Source organism: Elephantulus edwardii, unplaced genomic scaffold, assembly GCF_000299155.1.
Source record: "Elephantulus edwardii isolate Elephantulus edwardi_28Jun2011 unplaced genomic scaffold, EleEdw1.0 scaffold00116, whole genome shotgun sequence".
Lineage (NCBI taxonomy): Eukaryota > Metazoa > Chordata > Mammalia > Macroscelidea > Macroscelididae > Elephantulus > Elephantulus edwardii.
In genome coordinates, this window is record NW_006399866.1 from 11,330,860 (window position 1) to 11,351,329 (window position 20,470).

General features: G+C 35.9%; 1 protein-coding gene across 1 annotated transcript in view; it reads left to right on the plus strand.

Moving 5' to 3' along the window:
• RC3H2 (ring finger and CCCH-type domains 2) overlaps positions 1-20,470 on the plus strand; it is a 64,779-nt gene that overhangs the window by 33,810 nt on the left and 10,499 nt on the right. The window contains exons 5-10 of the mRNA XM_006892590.1: positions 1,360-1,535; positions 6,758-6,958; positions 7,403-7,535; positions 7,648-7,766; positions 9,127-9,239; positions 17,229-17,537. Of these exons, the coding sequence (XP_006892652.1) occupies positions 1,360-1,535; positions 6,758-6,958; positions 7,403-7,535; positions 7,648-7,766; positions 9,127-9,239; positions 17,229-17,537 (1,051 nt within the window). The remainder of the gene's footprint in view (positions 1-1,359; positions 1,536-6,757; positions 6,959-7,402; positions 7,536-7,647; positions 7,767-9,126; positions 9,240-17,228; positions 17,538-20,470) is intronic.

A 20,470-nucleotide genomic window follows, 5' to 3' on the forward strand; every position in this document is an offset into this window, starting at 1 on the left:
GTGTGTACCATCAAATCTGATCTGACTGGTACAGGAGGAGATTGCCTCTCTTTCCCCAACAGAGCATCTGATGGATTTGAACCACACACCTCTGGGATTGCAGTGCAGCTTCTTGCCACTACATTTTGCTGCCACCTTGTTATGTTACCTTGACTGAATCACTTAAATTCTCTGGGCTTCAGTAGCTTCACTTGGAATAAAGATTTTGATGTAGATTCTTCAGACCTAATGTTTTGTTGTTTTAATTGAAAATCAGTGTGTTGTATTTTTATTTGGAATTATTTCAAATCTACAAGAAAGTTTTAAGTAGTACAAAGAATTCCTGTATGTAATTTATGTACATTGACTGCTTGCTCTAAGTTTTTCATATTTGTTACATTATTTCTCTTTTTTTTGAACTGGTAGCTTGCATACTTTATGCTGCTTTCATTCTTATTATATCTTGAGGTGTTTATTTTCTTTGAACAAGGATGCACATATTTTATGCAACAAGAAGACAATACCAAGTTTGGAAAACTTAACACTGACACAATTATTTAATCTACAGTCCTGTTTTAATTTTGTCTATGATCCCCAAAAATGTTTTCTATATCATTATTTTATTCTAGTTAAAGATCATCTGTGGTATATATTTGTCATATTTCTTTAGTCATCTTTTACCTGTAGCCATTCTTTAGCCTTTTCATGTCTCTCAAGACATTAAGAGGCTTGAATAATACATGCCATTTATTTTATAGAATATTCTTATTAGTTTGAGTTTTACTGATATTCATTTAGGATTAGATTCAGATTATTTTATACATCTGAGCAGAGAACAATGTAAGAGAACATAATAACTTCTCTAGGAATTCCATCTAGAGGCTAATAACATTTTTTAAGTTTGTTTTTTATCATTATTATTAATGAAAATTTACAGAAACTTTGGATTTCCATTCATTCATTGTTGCACTTTTCTCCCTGCCCACCCCTCCCCTGAAGGCTAATAACATTTTAAAGTAATGTGCAGACTAGTTTTGACAGGCAAAATATAAAAATACCATTTTTAAATATTAGCACTACTATGTTTTCTTTGTATTTTTATAATTGTGTGAATAGCTCACTACCATTTTTTACCTAATTTATTATTAATGCCTATAGAAGATATTCTACATTTTGTTGCCTTGTTTTCTAATTGGTGATTTAGAAATGTTTTCTTTAAGTAAATTGTATTTGTTTTTGTGTGTTATCCTCTCTCTTTGCCAAAAAAATAGACTTTGGATAATGGGACATCATAAACTGATACCTAAAGATGGCTATGATAGACAGCTATGGGATTGTTCATTTATCATTAATTGAACTTACATGCTTTAATATTTCTAGCTATGCAAGAAGAAGCTTTGAAACTGGTGTTGTTGGCATTAGAAGATGGTTCTGCGCTCTCAAGAAAAGTTCTGGTCCTTTTTGTTGTGCAAAGACTTGAACCAAGATTTCCTCAGGCATCAAAAACAAGCATTGGTCATGTTGTGCAACTACTGTATCGAGCTTCTTGTTTTAAGGTAAGTAGCGCTATTTTCTAAAGACAACATGACAGTATGTAAGATAGAAGAGGCAAACCAGGACAGGTATTAAACAATCCAGAGACTTCCAAAATACAGAATGCTTGCTAGAGTTGAGAGGAGATTTTATCCTCATTTGCATTGACAACATTTTTTTGAAACTGTTTATGGGAAATAAAAGCACATACATGGAAGTGTTAGTAATAGAAGAATGTAAGGAAGTAGATGAGTGAGATAGAGTCTTGGAATAATAAAAATTAGCTGTAGAAACCTAATTTATTTACAGTTACCCATTTAGGAGAATCAGAATTATACTAAAAAATAATGTCATGTATTGCATTATTTCTCCATAAATGTGTATATAAAATGTGAAAGTTATGAAACTTTCATCTGTGACCTGATACCTACTGACTTATAAAAGGGTTAAGAGTGGAATGCAATACCCTAATTTTATTACAGACATGATTGATGTGAGGGAGCTTTCTTATCTGACCTGTAATACTTTTTATCTCACACGATATGCAAGAAAAGAAAATCAAGTAAAAGTGGGGGGGGATTTTTATTAAAATTAGAAAGGAGAGCTGAGAGCATAATATGTCCTTTGGACCCAGGTTCCTGTATTGAGAAACTCCTCAATTGGAAGACACAAAAAGCCTTTCCCTTGAAGTAGCGCTCTGCATTTGAACTTCTAACGTACTAAACTGTAAGAGTACATTTCTGGTGGCCTAGTGGCAAGGAGCTGCAACTACAATCCCAGAGGCACACGGTTCGAATCCACCAGACGCTCTGCCGGGGAAGGAGGGACAATCTCCTCCTGTACCAGTCAGATCTGATTTGACGGTACACACACACAAAAATAATAAAATTTAAAACAAAAGAGTACATTTCTGTTTGTTAAAGCCATTCTTTATAATCTGTCCTGTAATAATTAGAATTAAATCTCTAAGACTGAAAATGACCTGTTTTTTCTTATATACAATAAGGAAGTGAAATTTGAGACGCTTGCTCCACTTTATACTTACTTCTCCCCACAAGAAGACAGCAAAGATCTCTAGACTATTGGGAAATGTAGTTTCCATTGTCTGCTAACAGGTGCTAAGAGAAATGGAAAGCAGACTGAATCCTTGAGGTTACTTCATAGGTTCTTACTTGGGGCTTATGAAAGACCCAAGGACCTGGAAATAGAAAGATCCATTGACTTCTATGAAAGTAAAACATCTAAATTTAAATCCAAAACTTAACTAATTTTGCTGGTTTAAAACCCCAACAATGAAGATAATCTAAAGATTTTCTTGGCAGATTGATCAGTTTGAGATAATAGGTAATTGATGGTAGAAATATAATCAGGTGAACTCCTATAACTTAGTTGATGAGGCTGGGAATAATCCGTCAGATGCTTGACTACTTGTCCTTAGGGCAACAGTTCAATCTCTGGTTTCTTAAGTTTTTGTCCAAGTAATCTGGTGGCCTAGTGGCAAGAAGCTGCGCTGCAATCCTGAAGGCATGAGATTCAAGGCCACCAGCTGCTTCATGGGAGAAGGATGGGCAGTCTTCTCCCATGCGATTTAGTGCCTCTGAAAACCCACTGGAGGGTCAACTATGGGTCAGTTCTGACTCTATGGCACACAACAACAGTACTCATATATACTAGTCAGATCCACTTAAAATACCAGTCCCACACTGTGGATTACTGACTTGTGGGAGTTTCCCCTGGGCTCAGTAGGTATACTGATTTGCAGTTTATAATTGTCATATATTCATACTTGGCTGTTGTTTTGTTATTAGGTGCCATCCAGTCAACTGTATCTTCTGTTATTATGTATTGTGGAGTTGCAGTCAATTCACAACCAACCTTTAGTGTGTTTTCAGAGGCAGTAAATCACACAGGAGGAAATTGCCGAGCTTTCTCAGAGCAGCTGGTGCATCCAAACTGAGTGCCACAACTGTTACGCACTAGGCTACCATAGCTCCCTCATAGAACCCTATAAACAACAGATTTGAACCTTGTCCTGTCCTGACCTCTGATGTACTTGACCCCATTGTTACATCTTGTTGAGAGTAATCCTCTTTCACTGGCCCTTCACCTTTCTCGGCATGATGTGTTTTCCCAAGGACTTCTTGATAACATATCCAAGGTATATGAGACCAAGTTTGACTGTCTTTGACTCTAAGAAACATCCTGGTTGCACTTACTCTGATAGATCTGTTCTTTTAGCTGTCCATGAGATGTTCAACACAAGTCAAAGTCATCCTAAAACTTGGCATTTCAAAGGGAGTTCTGGTGGCCTAGTGGTAGGAAGCTGCACTCAATCCCAGAGGTATTCAGGTCAAATCCATCAGATGCTCTGCTGGAGAAGGAGGGACAATCTCCTCCTGTACCAGTCAGATCCAATTTGACGGTACCCACAAAAGTAATAAAAAAAACCAAACAAACTTGGCATTTCAATAACACTTGTTGTTAGGTGCTATCAAGTCAAGTGCAACCCATAGCAGCCTTATGAACAACAGATATGAACCCTGTACTATCCTATCAGTTTACAAATTAATGACAATTTTATGATCTCATCTCATCCTCACGGCTGCTAGTTTAAAATGTTAAAGCACACTATGTAGAAGGACAAATGGTTATTGTGACCCAAAAACCTCACTTAGCTAATACAGGTACCCTCTACTTTTTGAAAGTTTGCATTACTCCACTTTGCTTTTATAAAAGATCTAAATTATTGCTTATTTTTACTAACTGCTAGCCAAAAGAAATCTGAAAAGGATTTATGTTTTTACAAAACAAAAATTAAAAATAAAGCTAGCAAAAAAAAAAAAAATAAAGCTAGCATTCAAGTAGTTTTTTAGTAAGCCATTATTTAACTTTTCTAATGTTTTATGCCAGAACACTGTGACACTGATGTGTCAAATGTGTTAATGATTGGCTACCCAGTGTGGACAGAGAGTGGGGTGGAGCTCCCTTAAAACAAGCTTGGAAGGAAGAGAGGCATCCGCTTCCGTAATAGCTTGCCTTTGGAAACCCTATGAACCTGGAGAGAGGATGAAAGGCACCCAAGTGTCGAGGACTCTCCTTCATAGGGTCGCTATGAGTCGCCTGTGACTCAACGGCACTTAACAACAACGTTTTGTGCAGTGATTCTTAGCTGTGGTTATTATCAACTTAAGTAGCTTTAACACGTCGCAAATGATAGCTATAGCGAAAAAAAAAATGTGTTTCTCAGCACGGTCGTCAATTTAAAGTGTGTGGCAACTTAAAAATTCCTTATCTATAAGTCCCCAAGACTTCTCATTTGGTATTATCTAAAATAAGACTAAGGCATTCATAGAGACATTTAGATTAAATAATCTTCTAACTTAAGGATTTTGATTCAACAGATCTAAGATCATGGTTTTCAAAGCTTCACAAATTGTTCAGATGTATATTATTAGATCTTTATTACTAAGTTGAGGCTCCATTAGCCACCTGTGTCTATCTTTATTCCTTATATAGATAAATGCTTATGTTACCAAAAGATTACTTTATACTCTAGATGGTACTTAGATGAAATGCTACCATCTGAATGGATTTGTTTTTTCTGCTCTTTAGGTTGTTATTTCTGCCTTTTGTTTCTTCAAGTTTACGTCAAGAAGGAATATAAATTATTTTGACTTCTTACTTGATCAGACTTTATACTTTCTTAACTGAAATGATACCTCATATTGTGTTGATTAGAATTTTGAGTGTCTGAACTATATATAGAACTGTGAACTATGTAGATATATAACTATATGTAACTATATAGAACTGAACTATATATAGATTATAAAAGAGAATGAAGGGCCCTCTGGTGGCCTACTCCATAGAGAGCTGCATGGGTAACCTAAGGACCCACACACCTTTCTGGCAGTTTAAATCCACTAGCCATTCTTCATGGGAAAGATGAGCAATTTGTGTAATTTACAGCCTCAGAAACTCCATGGACGGTCAACTCTGAGTCAGTTCTGCCTCCACATCAGTGAGGGAGAGTGAGGGGAAAAAGAAGATGTTACATGTATTGTAAAGTGATACTTTTAGATAAAGAAGGATACTCCCAGAAAGTAACTTAATTTTTCTGTATACATGTTGTTGGGGACATATTAGTGCTGTTATCATGCCATCAGCAGCAGTAGAAGCAGCCAGTGATGTCAAGTGGTAATCTCAGTTGAACAATTAGTCTAATTTGAGTTTTAGAACTAAGACTTGTCCTAAAAGTTTCAAATCAAATTTTGCTATGGCTGCCATCATTGTTATGAATGATTCTGAAATAAGAGTGTATTATTTATGATGCTTTTGTATTTGGATAATTAGACAACCTCATTAGGACATGAATTTCTATTTATCATTTCAGTCAAGTACGTATGGATTGAAGCTCTAAAAATGCCCCAATAATTTCTGTAATATCAGAAAATTTTTAATTATATGGTATTGCTAGTATAACCCTGACAGTTTGTTGACATTCTTTCTTATCTTTCGGCCTTCTCATTGCCTGCCAAAGTGGGGTGCCTTTTTTCCTTTAAAAAAAAAATCTAATTCTTACTTAAAATTTATCTGAGATTTTTCATTCCTTTCAGGATAATACCCATATTACTTTCTATACAGAGTTTTTTGTGATTCCTCTCCAGCCTACATTTTAGCCTTTAGCAGTCTCTGCACTGCTCTTATTTCTGTTTCAACACTTGCAAATAATTTAAGATGTACTTTCTTTGCCTGGGATTTCTTATTCCTTGAGACTCAGTTTGTATAGTCTTCATTTTATTGAAACTTTCTTTGATATCCCTCTCTTGGTTGATCAGTTTTAATTGTTTTCTCTCTGTTTTGATATAGCCTTATAATACCACTTACACTAATTTTCTGTTCCCATGTGTCTTTTTCTTTACCATCTGTCATGCTCATTGAAAGTAAGGACTCTAGGGAGCTCTTGTGGACTAGTGGCAAGAAGCTGTGCTGCAATAGCAAAGGCACGCAGTTCAAATACATGAGATCCTCTGCTGGAGGAGGAAAAATCTTCTCCTGTGCCAGTTGGACCTGATTCATCAGTACACAAGGGGAAGGGGGGATTGGAGATAAATAAATAAATAAAAATAAGTAAAATAAAAAAATTTTTAAAAATAAGGACTCTAAATTGGTTATATTAAGAAATAACATTGTTCCAAACAATTTCGTTGTGATTTTTTCCCCCTTTCTCTTTTATATGTTTTAGGTCACCAAAAGAGATGAAGACTCTTCCCTGATGCAACTAAAGGAAGAATTTAGAAGTTATGAGGCATTACGCAGAGAACATGATGCCCAGATTGTTCATATTGCTATGGAAGCTGGACTTCGTATTTCACCTGAGCAGTGGTCTTCACTTCTTTATGGTGACTTAGCACATAAATCACACATGCAGTCTATCATTGATAAGGTTTGTAATATTAGAGATCATGGTTTTCTACCATTGCTATTATGTTAAAGAGCACTTGAATCAAGAATCCAATATATTAGACTTATAAAGTACCTCACCTTTGAAATTATTGTTATTTTCACTTTTAAAATAAACTCAGAAGAGAGTACAAGGTACTAGAATAAAAGCACCAGGTTTACAAAGCCTGAGATTTATCTAAATTCTAATCCAGGAGAGAAAATACAGTCTATAACTAAACTTCTAAAAGAGTGAATGTGGGTGAAGTATCTAATGATGAATTTCATAGGGCAGATTTTGAGGTGAAAATTAATTCATCATTGATATGCCTACTATGAAATCTGAAGATACTTGAAAACCTTTTTAATATTGACTAAATAAAAGAATTTTAACATAGGCGTGTCATATGAACCAGAGTAAAAGCCATTTTAATTTCTGGTTTTTTAGCTCCAGTCTCCAGAGTCATTTGCAAAAAGTGTACAAGAATTGACAATTGTTTTACAACGCACAGGTGACCCGGCTAACTTAAATAGACTGAGACCTCATTTAGAGCTTCTTGCAAACATAGATCCTAACCCAGGTATGTGGGGAAATGCCTAGTTTTTGATAAGTTTTTGACCTTTGAGTTTAATAACACAAGAATTAATGGCAACAAGTTCTTCTAACCTCATCTCCTTGGTGGATTGTTTTAGATGCTGTTTCCCCTTCCTGGGAGCAACTAGAAAATGCAATGGTAGCTGTTAAAACTGTGGTCCATGGGCTTGTAGATTTCATACAGAATTACAGTAGAAAAGGCCATGAAACACCTCAAGTAAGTATATTTATGACACTGCTGATTGCTGTTATCTTTGTGTGAATACTCAAATTTTATAGCAAAACTTATGTAGCAAAACATTTTTCATTTGAACCATTTTTTCTTTTTTATGTATATTTGTGTGTGTGTGTGTGTGTGTGCGCGCGCGTGCGCGCCATCAAATCAGATCTGACTGGTACCGGAGGAGATCGCCCCTTCTTCTCCAGCAGAGCATTTGGTGGATTTGAACTGAGTACCTCTGGGATTGCAGTGCAGCTTTTTGACACTAGAACCACCAGAGCTCCCCACATTTGAACCATTTTTAAGTGTAGAGTTAAGCAGTATTCATTTGGTTAACCAGCCCTCACAAGTTCTTATTTTGTGGAAAATTCAAAACTTAGAGTCTCTAAAAAGTATTTCATAGCCTAGCAACAATGTGAAGGGCATGTTAGATGTTAAGCTGAGTGTACTACAAATATTTTTGACCATTTAGTGTAATTTTTTCTAATATAGATAATCCAGGACCTTCTCACCCCACCTCCTCATTTCCATCACCCAAATTAGTTTGTAAATGGGTGAAATTTGATGGATTTTAAGGTTATTTTCAATGAACTTTAGAAAGAGTTCTTAAAAATTGTCATCTATTACAAATAATATCTATTTTATTTACTCTGAGTCCACCACTATATTCCGTACTTGACATGTATTCTAATTCTCACAACTATGCATAATAATTGCAGTTCCAAAAATGAATTATAAATAGAATAAAAAGACATCTAAGGTCATCCTGTAGAAATGGATTGTACTCTTCCATTCTTCTGTCCTCATTCTATTAGAACATATAATATTCAAATATTTACTGTAGAAGATATGTTCTTGTTAGGGTCACAAAGATAATATCTTCAGTTTTAACATAAATTACAGCAATTATGAGAGACTTTTTAAATTGTGTATCATTGTGTGAGCTAAAACAGTGTTCAGTTCAGTTCTTAATGTTTATTTTTAATTTTTTACCATCAGGGGAGAATTTTATACTTTTCCTGGAAAAGTGAAGTGAACAAAGCTTATGGCTTTTTGTTTTTATTCTTCAAAAATAAGGCTTTTTGCTACTAGAATTTTAAGACATTAATAGATTTCTCATCAGTAATAATTCTTTTTAATATTGTCAGGTGCCTGACAATGTAGACATACATTTCACTTAGTTTCAGATAATCTTCAGAACAAATGTGTAAAAGCCAATTCTGGATTGGCTTCAGTCTGAGAATTCCATTTCTACTGTGAATATATAAAGGCTTAATTGTATCGTCTTGAAGCTTCAGTAGTGACTAATAGCTAGCATCTGTAGCTTTCATACATCTAACGTATTCTATTTTTATAGCCTCAGCCAAACAGTAAATACAAGACTAGCATGTGCCGAGATCTACGACAGCAAGGGGGATGCCCACGAGGAACAAATTGTACATTTGCCCATTCTCAGGAAGAACTTGAAAAGTAAGTTATGAAAATTCATATTCATAGTAGGTTTAAATTGGGGGTCTTTAAGAAGTTACACTGAAACTGAGGAGGACCTAAAGTACTTGCTGCAGAAGGTCAAGGACTGCAGATTCTCACCGCTGGGCCAATTAGCAGCATTAATATGGATGGTGAAGAGATTGAGATTGTTAATAGTTTTAGTTTGCTTAGCTCAACAGTCAACATTCTTGGTACCAGCAGCCAGGAAATCAAGAGATGAATTGCATTGAGTAGGTCAGCTGTCAGGGACTTCTCCATTGTACTGAAGAGCAATGATGTCAGGCTAGAGACTAAAGTGTGCCTGACCCGGGCTATAGTCTTCGCAGTTGTGTGCTTTGTATTAGAGAGATGGACAGTGACTAAGGATGAGAGGAGAATTGATGACTTTGAGCTGTGGTGCTGCAGAAGAGTGTTGAATATACCATGGACTGCTAGGAGAACAAACAATTTAGTCCTGGAGAGGGTAAACCTGAGCTGCTTCTTGGAGTCAAGGATTCTGAAGCTTTGTCTGACATACTTTGGTGCATGTTGCAAGAAAGGACCAGTCCTTGGAGAGGGACATCATATTTGGGAGAGTGGAGGGACAGCACAGGAGAGAAAGACCCTCAATGAGATGAACTGAATCAGTAATTAGGGCAGTGGGAGTGGGTGTGTCAGAGACAGTGAGGTTGGCACAGGATAGAGCAGGATTTAGGGCTCTTGTACATAGGGTCACTATGGGTCACAAGCAATTTGATGGCACATAACAACAAGAAGTTATACAACTTGGGCCTCCTTCACATTTCCTTTCCAAGGTGGAAGGTCTGTTTCATTCTTAGAATATAACTTTCTAATATGTCTTATCTTTATATTTTACCTTCAAAAACCAAAAAAGTGATATAATCTTAAAGTTTATGAGTTTCAGACAGAGTTGTAAGTAAATTTATAATGTGGAGTTCTTTACATGCTGAATAGCTTTTACTTCTTGTTCATTTTTAAAATCATATCTTACTGTTATTAGGAGCATGATTAACATAATGATTTAAAACTTTATTTAGGCGTCATTTCTAATCATCAGGGTAGAGCAAAAATGCTTATATGTGTAGACTATATTTACTCGGATTCAACTGAAGATAAAAGCAGAGTCCCTGGTAAAGTCATAAAACAGATAATAGAGGGGTTTTATCATTGCTTTTCATGATCTTTAAACTTCTTAATATTCTTTTTTCTTGTGTCTTGTCTCTTTATCTCCTATGAGTAATTCTTTTTCTTGTCTCTCTTTACCCTCAAGTCTGATCATTTCTGACACATTTGAGACTTAGTACAGTCACTGTTTCAGCCCTCCTGGTTGAGGGTCCTCCTCTCTTCCACTGACCCTCCACTTTTCCAAGTAATAGTCTCTCCTAGCAGTATGCCCAGATCATGAGAATAGAGATGAAACTTCATCATCTTTGCCTCCAAGGAGCACTCTGACTGCATTTTCTCCAAGATATTTTATTCTTTTGGGAGTCCATGAGGTAATTAGTAGTGTTTCCATTTTGTTGTTAAACATTTTTAAGCTAAAACAGAGCTCATTTTCTCCTTCCATCCCTCACTCTACCTTTTCCGGATGGATATACATGCCATGATTAAGGGAGTGTTTGTTGGTTTTCTTTCACCCACTTGTCTTACTCAGTCTCCCAGGTTACGCTATTTCAGTTTCTTCTTTTTAAACTCTCATCTTTTTTGTCTTTATAGTCTAAGCTATCATCTCCCCTTCTTGATCTGCATTTTTCTCCTAAACTAGTCTTACAGAATCTATATTTTTACTTATCCTCTCCTTTACTGTACCCCACAAAGGAAAAAAGAAATCTGTTAAAAACGCAGTTCACAGATAGATTCTTATTACCCTGAAGCTGTTGTTGTTATTGTTATGTGCCGTCGAGTTGTTTGCGACTCACAGCAACCCTCTGTACAAACCCTGAAGCCAAAGATGGAAAATCTGAATTGTAACCTATAAGACTTTGCTACTTTTTAACAGCTTTTCTGATACTATTGTTGATCTTGATAAGAGCTTTTCTAGTTTAATGGTAAAGAGGAAGACCCACCTTTGTGAGTTGGTAAGAGAATGAGTAGTAAACAACAAAAACTATATTCTTCTAAGGACTTTGACTTAGGAAAGGCAAATAATAGGAAACTAAGAAGTAAGGTATAGTTGAAAAGCAGCAATGTAAGATTTTCTTTTTTTTAAGAGGTTTACTTTAAGTCATGTGTTCCGTTGTAGGAGAGAAAAAACTGACCCCTGTACCTAGAATTGAAGATTGACCTTAGAACCTAAATGTCCTCAAAACCAGGAATTCTTTATAGTGGTTTTGAGTACTAAAGACAGTGTATGGTTACAGTTATAGAAGGATTAGTGGAATTGTTTAAGAAAGATGAGTCGTCATCTGGTTTGGATTTCCCCCCCCCCTTTTTAAGCTGATAGCAAAATCATCCACTGTGGAGAAGCTACTGAGAGTGGGTGAGCCAAAGGATATTAGAGATGGGAAAGTTAATTCATCCAGGAAATAGATTAATATATAGCTTGGTTATTTTAAATAACTCATCATAATTTTGAAAGGAGCATAGATAGATAGCATAATTGTATATCTTTCTCCAGCATACTCAGGCTGCTTGGGAGCAGGCACAAAGTAAATGAACAGTTGGGCTTTGCTTAAATTGGAATTTTACTGTGTGAATTCAGCAGAAGGGGAGTAGACCAAGGGAACTACAGGTAGTTTTAAGGGAGAGTTGAATGGTGGATAGTGGCTTCTAAGCTACACAAAGAAGATAATGATTGCTTGAAGGAGTGCACAAAGAAAATGTAGGAGCAAGACTCTGGAACCTACTATTTAATAGTAGTTATCAAATAGCATAGCAAATGTTCCAGCAACAAAAGGTAAAGTAGATGGGATCTCATATTTACTGAATATGTTGGTGTGTCAAAGGACTTTTTCAGTCATTTCATGGAATTTGTTCTTTTGATTGGAAGATTGAGGCTCATGGTCTTGTTGGACTGTATAGCCAGTTGGCATAATATAATTATTGACATTTGTCTTCTGCCTCAGTATGATTAGTAGTGTCTGAGGTCTTAAAAGCTTATAAGCAACTAGAAGACAGCTATTAGTCTCTGCTTATCTAGAAAGAAAGAGATAAAAAGAAAACCCAAAAGAGTCAGAGATAGGCAAGCTCCAAGAATAATTGTCTCCTTGAACCTTTTCTACTTTGTGACTAGATGGTGCTTTACTGCTACATGTATCAAAGGCCTGTCGTGGCACAGAGGTGGATCTTGACAGGGAAAAAAAACCCAACCTACTAAGGCTTGAGGAATACATAACACTCTTTCCCTGAGTTATTCTACTCTTTTTTTTAATTCAATATTACCCTTTGAAGTTATCTTTAAACTAAACAACATTCTAAATCAAAAAGTAAAAAGTGTTGCCTTTGAATATTGTACTCTTCTGGAAAAATTATCAAATGGACAGCAGGTACTTTAAAGCATAGACAGAAAATAGTGGAGGGCAAAGAAGTCAGTGAGGGTGAAACAATTAGTACAGAAATAATGAAAATGTAAACACAATGTCAAGAGTGTAACCAAAGTCATTGATCATTAAGTCTAGAAGCTGTTGCTTGGCTGTAAGTTTTGCTGTCTGTATTTTCACCAAAAATGAAAAAACTATTTTATAAATGGGTAAAGGACTTGAATAGTTAGTTCATCAAAGAAGACACTCATATTACCAATGAGGATGTGAAATGCTGATCATTAGCCAATTATTGTTGATGTTAGGTGCTATCTGAATTGACTTCAACTCATACAACAGGTTGGGACCCTGCTCAGTCCTTCCTTCTCCTCACAGTCTTTGGTGTGTTTATATCCACTGTTAGAGTCAGTGTCTCAGTCCATCCTTTTCAAGCATGTTGGCCTTTTCCAAAGTGTGGTCCCTCTCTTAACTGCATGCCCAAAGTATGTGAGAAAAAGTCTCACGATGTTTGCTTTTAAGGAGCACTCTGGCTCTACTTCTTACAAGATAGGTTTGTCTTCTCCCTCAAAGGTGTGTCTTTGATTTTCTATCCTTGGTCACGTAAGAATTGGAGGCAAATAAAAAGAAAACTCTAGGGCCAGCTTGCTCCTTGTAGGCTCAGGCTCACCCATCCAACATTGAGAGAGAGAAAGGTAAAAAAAAGAAGAAGAAAAAAACAAGGGGAAAAAAAACCCCTAAGATAGATTTGTTTGTTGTTTTTACAGTCCATGGTACATTTTTTTTATTCTCCAACACAGTTAAAAGGTGTCTGTTTTTCTTTGGTTCATTATTGTCCAGTTTCACCTCATTCCTATTAGAATGGCACTAATGTTTTTCTTTAAAAATGGAAAACAGAAAATACATTTGTTAGTGTGTAGAGAAGCTGGAACCCTCATTTGGTTGGTAGGAATGTTAAATGGTACATTTTCATGTGGAAAACAGTTTTTGGACATTCCTCTGAAAATTGAGCATAGAATTAGTTTAATGACCCAGCAATCCCTAGATATATACCTAGAGAAAGTAAAGACAAGACCTAGACAGAAACCTGTACACCCATATTCCTTGTAGCACTTCGCATACTTCAAAACAGCCCAAATGTCCATAAACATTAATAGGTAAGGAAAGCATGGTGACCCACATAATGTGCATTTGGCTGGTATCTGACCTCAATATGTGTCTTTTGAGCAAGGAGGAAAAGCTTGTTTGGAGAGATTCTAGGAATTGGGACATATTGAGTTATAGCAAAGACTCAGTTGCCATTGTGGATTTTGCAGTCTCTGAAGCTGGCACTGGCCTGGTCCCTCCACAGCTGATCCACAGGTTGGTGCCTGGGGGCAGATGCTGAATCCGGGGCAGAAACTACATTACATCTTCCAGGCCTTCCAATTCCAACCAAGTTTCCTGGCGCTGCTCAAAGGTCTCTATCAACCTAAGTTGCTAGCATTGGTATTTATTTTGTGTGTCTCCAACATATATACAAACATACATATACTATGTATGTACTCTAATGGTATGGAGTTGGCTGCCAACCCAAACGCAAGTGGTTCAAAATCACTAGCTGCTCTGTGGGAGAAAGATCAGCAGTCTCCTCTTGTGCTATTTAGCCTTTGAAAACTTGCTGGAGGATTAGCTATGGGTTAGTTCTGACTCATTGCCTCATAACAGCAGCATTCTATTTATATAGTACTTGCAGAACATCCTTTTTCACAGAACATATTGTAGGTAGCAAGCACTCCATACCTGTGTTGCTATACAATGAAATATTCTCCGGCTGTAAAACAAAATTAAATTCTAATGTATGCCACATATGAATGAACCTGGAAAATATGCTGAGCATTATTAAATCTGTTGCAAAATTCTGCTGAGAAAGGTAGAGAGTTAGAGAAAGAGAGGAAGATTCAAATGAGGTGAATGGACCCAGTGACTTTAACAATGGACTCAAGCATATCAGAGATCAGGAGGATGGCACAGGATAGGGCAGGGTTCACATCTGTTCTTCATAAGGTTTCTGTGAGTTGCAGTTAACTTGATAACACTTAGCAACAGTGTAAGCTCATTGCATGATCAAATAGAACAAAACCAAAGATTATTTATGGTTACTAGGGATGAAGGAAAAGGGGATATTTTTGTGTGAAGTATGTTGAATTTATGTTGATGATAGTAAAATATTTGGATAAGGATAGTAATAATGGTGGCAAAATATGAAAAATGTGATCAGTATCATTAAATTGTTTAGTGTTGGCGTTTTATTGGCAAATGTTTTTGTGTGTATTTTCTGTAAAATAAAAAGAATAATTTTCAGTTGTTTTGAACCCAGGTGTTACCAGTCTAATTTGTATGTATTATTATTTGTCACTCTTTGAGTAGGACTTTCTTTTTCGTAACTTCTGTATTTTGAATTGTGATTCTCACATTGCAAACTTTTTTTATTCATAGAGTCTTTCATAAACTTAAGTTTCTCAGAAAGTCATCCTTTGAGAATTGTTAAGACAGGAACACCTAGGCATTTTGATAAGGACCTTTGAGATGAAAAATAGATGGATTATAGCATGATAAGGAAAACATAGAGTTCTTTGGACACCTCCATGCCACTGAATTGCCTTTCTAAAATATGAGTCTGCTTATGTAGCTTTTTCTTAAAGAAATCATTGGTTCCCCAGTGTTTATAAGATGGAATCCCTGAGACTATGACCCTTAGTCCTCCTTTGATCCTGGAAGAAAACTCACTCTGTAGTTTAGCTTTCAGCCAAACGATAAACAGACCAAAGAGTTGACAACACCAGGAAGGCTCTCATTTCTCAGAATTTGTTACTTTTCTTAGGTGCTGTCCAGTCCACTATAACTCTTAGCCACCCTGTGAACCACCAATCTGAGCCTTGACCTATCCTGTGCCATCGTCACAGTCTCTAACTTGCTTATTGAGGATATTCCTCTTTTTCTCATATTCCACCTTTTCCAGCATGATGTATTTCCCTTCTGACAACGTGCAAGACCAAGATTCACCATCTTTGCCTCTAAGGAGCTCATGGTTACGCATCTTTCAAGACAGACTTGTTTGTTATTTTGTCAGTCAATGGATTATTCAGTACTCTTTCCAGAACATATTTGTAAGGAATTGATTCTTCAGCCATCCTTATTCATTGTTCCACTTTCAAATGTATAGGAAACAATTGAAAATATTGTGACTTTGATCATGATGTGCCAGCCAAATAAGATCAAAAGAACAGCATTTGCCCAAGTATGAAGAAGGGGGGAAAGCAAAAAAGAGGAAGGAATGAGACAGAATTAATAGAAATGAGAATTATTGGGCAGAATTAGGGTAAATGTTATTACATTAAGAGTATTATAATTAATGTTATAAAACAAAATATATTATCAATAGTAATTGGCAACCATTGTGCTTTATAAACTCTAACATCACAGAAAAATAATACGATGACATACATAAATTGGCCATAATTTAGAGGGTTTTTTGTTTTATAAATATTTTATGTTGTTTTCTATCACTCTACCTTCATCCAGTCTGACCTAAGAATATTTTATGAGCTTCTCTTGTCTCTGTCACTGCGTGTGTGTTTGTATTTTAGAATGAATGATTGAGTAATGAAGCCATTTATAAATACTAAAGGACTAGAGTAGAAACTGCTGTGAAAATATTGTTAGTTACTAATACTGTTTATTGGTAGCTTTGGTGGCCTAGTGGGTAAAGAGCTCACTGCCTTCAATGGGAAGCCATTCAAATCTACCAGCTTATCCAGGTGGGAAAGATGAGCAGTCTTCTCTCATAAAATTTAATAGCTCTGAATACTCACTGGAGGATCACCTTTGAGTCAATTCTAACTCAACAGCAAACAACATTATGTATATTTAATTACCATATATTTGATTATGCGTAATGTGATTCATGATGCACATATATTGGAATAGTAAAAAGCATTCAAATAAAGACTTTTCTAACTAACTTAATGTTAGAAAAGTCTTTATCTGAATGCTTTTTATTTAGGCTTAAATTAATCTAAAAATTGTAATACTTAATTTCTTTTTTTTAGTGTTTAAAAATGAATTGTGTTAATGCCTTCTTCATTTACAAAGAGCAATGAATGCTTTTAAGTCTTTCACACTTGGCTCTGTGTTTATATAAAATTTTTTTACTGACTTTTGTACATAATGTATTTTTTTATTCTAATTGTATAGAATTTTGAAAGTATCTTTTGTCTTCAAAAGACATACATAAACTTCGCTATATGACGTGCTTACATATACATGTACTGTGTGTGTGTGTGTGAGAGAGAGAGTGAGTGAATGGGATATTTTCATGTGACATCTATTTCACTATTAAGTTTAGAAACTTCTTTCCATGCTCTTTCAATATTTTCCTATTGCTTTTGTTTTTCCCTTCAGAGTAAGATTTAGTGAAATTTTTACTGATATATTGATTGTTTTGAAACAGGTATCGATTAAGGAATAAAAAGATCAATGCGACTGTAAGAACATTTCCTCTTCTAAATAAAGTTGGTGTCAACAACACTGTCACAACCACATCCGGAAATGTCATTTCTGTCATAGGAAGTTCTGAAACAACAGGGAAAATTGTTCCAAGTACAAATGGAATTTCAAATGCAGAAAACAGTGTTTCTCCATTAATTCCACGTAGTACTGACAATGCATTAAGAGCTCTGGAGACTGTGAAGAAAGTGGGGAAGGTTGGCTCTAATGGTCAGAATGCTGCCGGGCCCTCTGCAGAGTCTGTAACTGAAAAGTAGGTATTTGGTAACAATAGTTAATATGAGTTCAGTATCATTTTTAGAAACTTGTGAATAATTTTGTTTATCCTGAAGAAAAGCAAAATTTTGATGTAGATCAATATTGTAGACATACTATACTTAGTAGATTAAATTTAAATTCTTATTTTGTTCTACAGCTAAATAGTTCTGTGACCTTGGAAAGCTACTTCAAACTGGATTTTTTTTCTTCTTTCATTGTTAATTTAAGGGAGTTTTGAGGAGTTTTATCACCCTATCTTTCTTTTAACTTTAATATTGATTCAATAAGAGTTTCTGAGACTGAACTAGTGAAAACCTAAATTGATGAAATGCTGAGCCTCTAGCTCTGTTTCAGTCAGAAAAATTGTTCTTTATACTCTGTGATGAGATGTAGTTCTTTAGAGGGGGAACTTTGAAGTCAACTCTGAATTCATACTTGGATCAATGCTTCCTTGTTATTTGATCTAAGTATAGTTGTTTCATCTCTATCCTTGCTCCTTTTAAAGCATCCATAAAGTTAATTATTGTATCACCTTCATATGTTGGTTATGAATTAATATTGTGTATTGAACATTGCATCTTGTACACTGAACTTTACACATAGTAAGCTCATTAAATATCTGTTATTGTTACTGTTAATATCATTACTCGTTTTTGTCATCAGTTTCATTTTGCTAAAGAATTTTGATATTTTTTTTAAAAAATAAAATTTTAAAATTTTTAGAGCATGTGAAAAATTGTTTCCAGCCCAGAAAGCTCATGCTTTGTTATTCTTCTGGGGTCTTAAATATCAGAGCACGCTCAGTTTTTATAACCCACTTGTTACCTATTTTCTATCTGCTAGGAACCTAGCATTATAGCTAATTCACAGTAAATGGTTATGTAGGAAATGATGGATGATGTTGTTGTTGTTATGTGCCGTCGAGTCGTTTGCGAATCATAGCAACCCTATGTACAACAGCCCTAAACCGTGCTCTATCCTGTGCCAATCTCATTGCCTCCGACACACCCATCCCGATTACCCCAGTCACTGAATCAGTCCACCTCATAGAGGGTCTTCCCCTCCTGCACTGTCCCTCTACTCTACCCAGCATGATGTCCCTCTCCAAAGACCTGTCTCTCCTTACAACATGTCCAAAGTATGTCAGACGAAGCCCCAGAATCCTTGCTATAAGTAAGTATTATTATGCTCTACTTTGGTATTCTCTTGGTTCAGCATAGGGCAGGGTTCAGTGTTATTGATTGTTCATAGGATCACTGCGAGTCAGGCGTAGGTGATTCAGTGGCACATAACAATTTCTGTAGTCTGCATATGACAAGAAAAATGACTTATTAAAGGACTCAAGATCTTGGAGAAATTTTATGAAAAATATATTAAAGAATACTTTTTAATTAACAAATATTAAGTGTATACTTGGAGTGCTAATCTTGGTGCTACATATTGGAAGCACAGAGTTACGGAATATCTCTACCTTTAAGGAACTAACGATGATATAGTTGTGGCAACAGCATTTAAATAAATGAAGTAATACTAAAATTATATTAAGAGACAATAAAATTTTGCATTGCTAGTAAGAATATGGGTTAATTCTTCAGAAAAGAAAAACAGCAAAGTTTAGATCAAGTGTGGTAATTAAGTAGAAAAGACCATGTTTTTTAGAACTAAAGGTTTAGATTAGATAAATATATAGGTATCAGATTGTGGAGACCTTGTGTTGTATTTAGCAAAAAGAACTTTTGAAAGTTGTTGATAAGAGTATGCTGTAAAACTTTTGATCCATATGTTGTTGTTGTTGTTAAGTGCCATCTAGTCGTAGGCGACTCATAGCTACCCTATGAACGAAAATCCTCCACACTTGCGTGTGTGACTTTCATCCTTTCTCCAGGTTCATAGGGTTTCTGGAGGCAAACTCTTTACGGAAGTGGATGCCACTCCTGCTTCCAAGCTTGTATCAACTGAGGAGTGCCACCAAACACCGTCCACGATAGGTAACCGTTACCACATTTGACACATCAGTGTCACAGTGTTCAGCTTCACAGCGACCGCAGGTTACCTCTGTATGGCAAGTGGACATGCCAGGGCTATATGACCTAGAAGACTGTTTGAACAAAAACAGTAAAAAACAGGCCTTAGGGCCACAAATTAGAATCACCCACCTTTGGCTTGGTAGCATAGCTTTCGGTCCACTAGGCCAACAGGTCTCTCTCTGTGTTGTTAAGTGCCATCAAGTCATAGGCGACTCATAGCGAGCATATGAATGAAAGTCCTCGACACTTGCATGCATGACTTTCATCCTTTCTCCAGGTTCATAGGGTTTCCGGAGGCAAGCTATTTACGGAAGTGGATGCCACTCCATATACTAGAATATTATTCAACCATATAAAATTGTGGTATTATGCTATATGCATTGATGAATTTTTAAAACATTATACTGAATGAAAGAAACAAGACACTAAAGACCATATCTTGTATGATTCAAAAGAAAAAAAATTTTACAGAAACGAAAAGTAGACTAGTGGTAGTTAAGGAGGTAGGGCAAGAGGGGAATGAATGTTAATGGATGTGAGTTTTGAATTTTTATTTCTGAGGTGCTTAAAATGTTTGACAATGAGATAAAGTGATGGTTGCACAACTTTGTGAATATATCAAAACATCTAAATTGTACAGTTAGCTCCAGTTATATGGGAAGGAGTTTCTAGATGGAAGAAACAGCATCAGCATAGGCATATAAATACAAACCTGTTATAGAAGAAGAGCATTTATAATACTGAAATTCATCTAGGATACAAGATTACTATCTTCCTGTCTGACGAGCGTGTGACTGGAAATGAGCTATTTCATGAAGTCTGAAAGTTTGGGATGGGGTGCATGTGCATGTTTTAGGGAGTTCTGGTGGCCTAGTGGTTAAAACACTGGGCTGCCAGTCCA